The sequence below is a fragment of the Falco rusticolus genome, chromosome 15 (assembly GCF_015220075.1).
Source record: "Falco rusticolus isolate bFalRus1 chromosome 15, bFalRus1.pri, whole genome shotgun sequence".
NCBI lineage: Eukaryota > Metazoa > Chordata > Aves > Falconiformes > Falconidae > Falco > Falco rusticolus.
The window spans coordinates 20,977,082-20,980,598 of record NC_051201.1 but is presented as its reverse complement, the minus strand read 5'-3'; the positions used below and the strand labels follow the sequence as shown (position 1 = coordinate 20,980,598).

The following is a 3,517-nucleotide window of genomic DNA, read 5'->3' as shown; positions in this document are numbered from 1 at the left end:
CCCGAGGCTGTGCCCATGTAGGAGGAATGCCAAGTCCAACTCTGAACTACAGCTGGCCAGCACAGGTTTCAGGGCTCAGAGCTGGGCTGCTGGAACCCCCCTCTGCCCCCACTTCCCATACAGGCAGTGACAACATCCCATGGCTGTTCTCCATCACATGCTGTAGGACACTGGGACAGGCACAGGGCAGAACCATGGGGCAGGACCGATGCACACCTGCTGGGGACAGTGAGGCTGGAAGGATGCTGTCAGCTCCACTGGTTGAACTGCGTGTTTGGGGATAAATCCCATTAGCAACCTCTCCTTCATGCTTGTTGTGGGCTCACCGACAATGTTTTTGCATGGTTGACATTTCAATCTTTCTGGCTAGGAAGGAATAAAGATAACCCTGCTGTTTGCAGGATGGAATTTAGCTTGAAACTCCAGAGCTGGTGCTGCACCGTGCCTGCTTGCCCTACATTTAGCTGGCATAGGGACATGCTTCACACTTGTCACAGGTGTGGGGTGATGGTGACGTCGCAGGGGACACCCCGGGGGAAGAGTCCTGCTGGAGCAAATGAATATCCCTTGGGGACTGGCACTGTGAGCAGCTAGTGGGTAGGGGTGCCCTTGACTGTGCCAAACCCCTGGCTGAGTCCTGCCAGCGATGGCTGGATAAGTCAGAAAAAGGTTTGCTGCTCAAAAGAGGCCATGAAAGGCTGTGTTTGGGGAGTGTGGGGACAGGCAGGACCCCTTGTGCATCCTGGGAAGCAGCATAGTGCCATGTGGCACCTGGGGTGCAGCATCCTGGCAGCGTCATGGCTGTGCCTGGGTAGGACAAGCATCACACGCCAGCATGGGCACTGCCACCCATAATGGACATTGCACCTTGGCATGGGCACCACATCCAGTTGCGAGTGTCCCATCCCCTTGTAAGCATTGCACCCCATCATGGGCATCACACCCCACTGCAGGTATCGCACCCCACCGTGGGCATCACACTCCATCATGGGCATCACATCACATTGCAGGTGTCGTACCCCATCATGGGCATCCAGGTCACCGGGGGGTCTCCACAGAAGCACCCTGCCAGGCTGGCAGAGGTGGCAGGGGGAAGAAGCAGGGTGGTTCTTCCAGCCAGTTCAACTTAACTGCCAGGAGGAAAGCTAAACCTGTTCCCCCGCCACCCCACCTGCCGTGGAAACATTACCCCTGGAAATGGGCAGGGCTGCAGCGGTTATTACACTGTCGGTGAAGGCTTGTAATAACGATCTGCTCATTAGCCCCGAGGATTTCTGGTGGAGGAGAGAGCATGGGATTTGCCCTTGGGTAACAACCGGGCGGGGGAAAAAAACCCTATGAATTACCTTGTTGTGCAGGGAAAGTGTTAAAACAAAGAGTCAGAGGTGCTGGCAGGGAGGGCAGAGCGAAGACTAGAAGGAGCAAAAATAAGATGCAGGCTCTTTGCCATGACCCCCCAAACACGCTGCCCTCCTGCTCCCCAGGTTCCCCTCCTACCCCATCCAACAGAAATGCCAGGCTCCTTATAGACCTTTATATACACATCACTTTATTTAGGTAGCTTATTACACGTCACAAGTGACAAACACTAAAGATATCTGAACACATATATAAAAAAACCCAAACATACACAATAAGGTTATTCTTCTGTCCCCCCAGATGTACGGCACCCCCAGATGTGCAGCTGGGGGTCCCTATTTGCAGCAGCTGCACTTGGCGGAGGGGGGGCCCTTGCAGACGCAGCCCTGCGCACACTTGGCACATCCCGCCGGGCAGCAGGAGCAGCAGCCTGTGCGGGGAGAAACATCAGTCAAGAATGGTCCTGGGGGGGGTCTCATGGTGGGTTTTGGGCTGATCCCATGGGGAGTGGCTGATTTGGCGGCCCACCAGCACCTGCGTCCTCCCCTTTTAGCATCATCCCCATCCCCAGCAGCATCTCCCAGCATGTTTTTGCACCCAGGGCTGTCCCTGGGGAGGCAGCAGGAGGGTGTGGGACCCCCAAGGGCTCACCGCCCCCCCCCCCCCCAGCCGCTGTTTGTGCCACTCCCCTGCCGCACGTGGCTCTGCCCGGGAGTGACAGCATCAGGAGTAGCCGGAAGAAATCCCGATGCTGGTTTCCTCCCTGGGCATCCCCTTGTGCTGAGCCCCAGGTGCCAGTGAGGGGTACACCGAGTTTTGGGTTCTACCAGGTGGCTCCTATTGTCTGGCAGGGGCGATGGAATTCACCCTGCGCTCCTTTGGGGGCAAAAATACGGGAGGAATAAACTTAACTCCGACAGTGCTGAGCCTGATTTGATTCAGTGTGTCCAGGGATGTGTAGTGAAAACCCCCCCGAGTGTTTCTGCCCCCTATCGGGGCCCAGGTCCCCCCCCTTACCTTTTTTGCACGATGTACATTTGCAGTTTTTGCATTTGCAGTTATCCCCGCAGGTGCAGGTGCCACCTAAAACACAGAGAAAAGGAGAAAAAGGGGTTGAGAGAGGGTGTGGGAAGGGATCCCTGCATCCCCGGGGATCAGCGCAGATGCTTCGGGGTGAGGTCCGCAGGGAGGGCACTGCCGCCCCTCCGAGCGCCCACTCTCCCACAGTGCTGGCCGGGGCAGATGCTTTGGCCTCGCTCGGTGGGGACGCCACGGCATTCCCAGCCACATCCCGGTGGGATCCAGGTGTGCCACCGCAACGCCAGGAGAGGATTTCAGCAGCCAGCCCCACCAGCGTGTGAGCACCGGGATGGCGGAGGGGGCCGGCAGGCGGGTGGGAGTGTTGGTGGTCCCACCGGGATGCTCCAGGTCCCGCAGCTCCCTGCGGCTGAGGCGGAGGGAAGCCCTGGCTTACCAGTGGCACAAGGGCAGTCCTGGGAGTCCATGTCTGCCTGGGCTGGATGCCGGCTGTTGGACGCGTTGGGTGATGGGAAGAGCAGCTTTGGCAGGAGTCGCAGCCACCTCCTATTTATCCTTGGCCGGGTGAGAGCGAGTGCAAACCCTCCGCCCCTCGCAGCCTGCGCACGGCTCAGCCTCGCACCTGCCCCGGGCGCTGCTGATTCACTCCCATGGTGGCCAGGCAGGACCTGGGGCTCCCTTGTCCCCCCTCCCCGGGGTGCTGGTGGCAGCAGTGGGGCTGTCTGGGTGACCGTCACCCTCTGCTGAGACATTGTGGGGGGATGGTGGTGCAGAGAATGGCCAGCTCATCACACCGATGGCACCTGCCTTAGGAGCGCTGCTCTGCTCCCAGGGGGTGGGGGCTGAGGGGGTGCACCCAGGGAAGCCCCCACAGCCCAGCCCTTTGCTAAAGTCAATCTGCCAAGCCCCGAGATGTCTCGCGGGGTGTGTGTGCACTGATCAGGGCTGCCACCACAGCCGGGAACTCTCAGTGCCCTCCTCCCAGAGCTGGCACAGTGGGCTGATGGGGAGCTGACACAGTGGGGTGACAGGGATGTGGTCCCTGCCCCAGACCCCATCCCATGGCTCTGACACCCTCCCCGTGAGCGAGAGCAGCAACAAGCTGGACTGGCCTGGCCAG

General features: G+C 59.4%; 1 protein-coding gene across 1 annotated transcript; it reads right to left on the bottom strand.

Annotated features, from left to right (window-relative positions):
- Positions 1–1,528: 1,528 nt before the first annotated feature.
- LOC119158021 (metallothionein-1) lies at positions 1,529–3,004 on the bottom strand. The gene is made up of 3 exons (XM_037409509.1): positions 2,834–3,004; positions 2,377–2,442; positions 1,529–1,789 (listed from the first exon to the last, which is right to left on the bottom strand). Exons 1-3 carry the CDS (start codon positions 2,862–2,864, stop codon positions 1,695–1,697), a joined length of 192 nt encoding a protein of 63 aa, XP_037265406.1. The 5' UTR covers positions 2,865–3,004; the 3' UTR covers positions 1,529–1,694.
- Between the last annotated feature and the right edge of the window lie 513 nt (positions 3,005–3,517).

Bases quoted from the DNA above. Each gene is read 5' to 3' on its own strand.
- LOC119158021 (XM_037409509.1), bottom strand. From the start codon at position 2,864: ATGGACTCCCAGGACTGCCCTTGTGCCACTG. The intron at 2,443-2,833 runs GTAAGCCAGGGC...TCTGTGTTTTAG, and splicing joins GGACTGCCCTTGTGCCACTG to GTGGCACCTGCACCTGCGGG. The intron at 1,790-2,376 runs GTAAGGGGGGGG...CTCCCCGCACAG, and splicing joins ATGTACATCGTGCAAAAAAG to GCTGCTGCTCCTGCTGCCCG.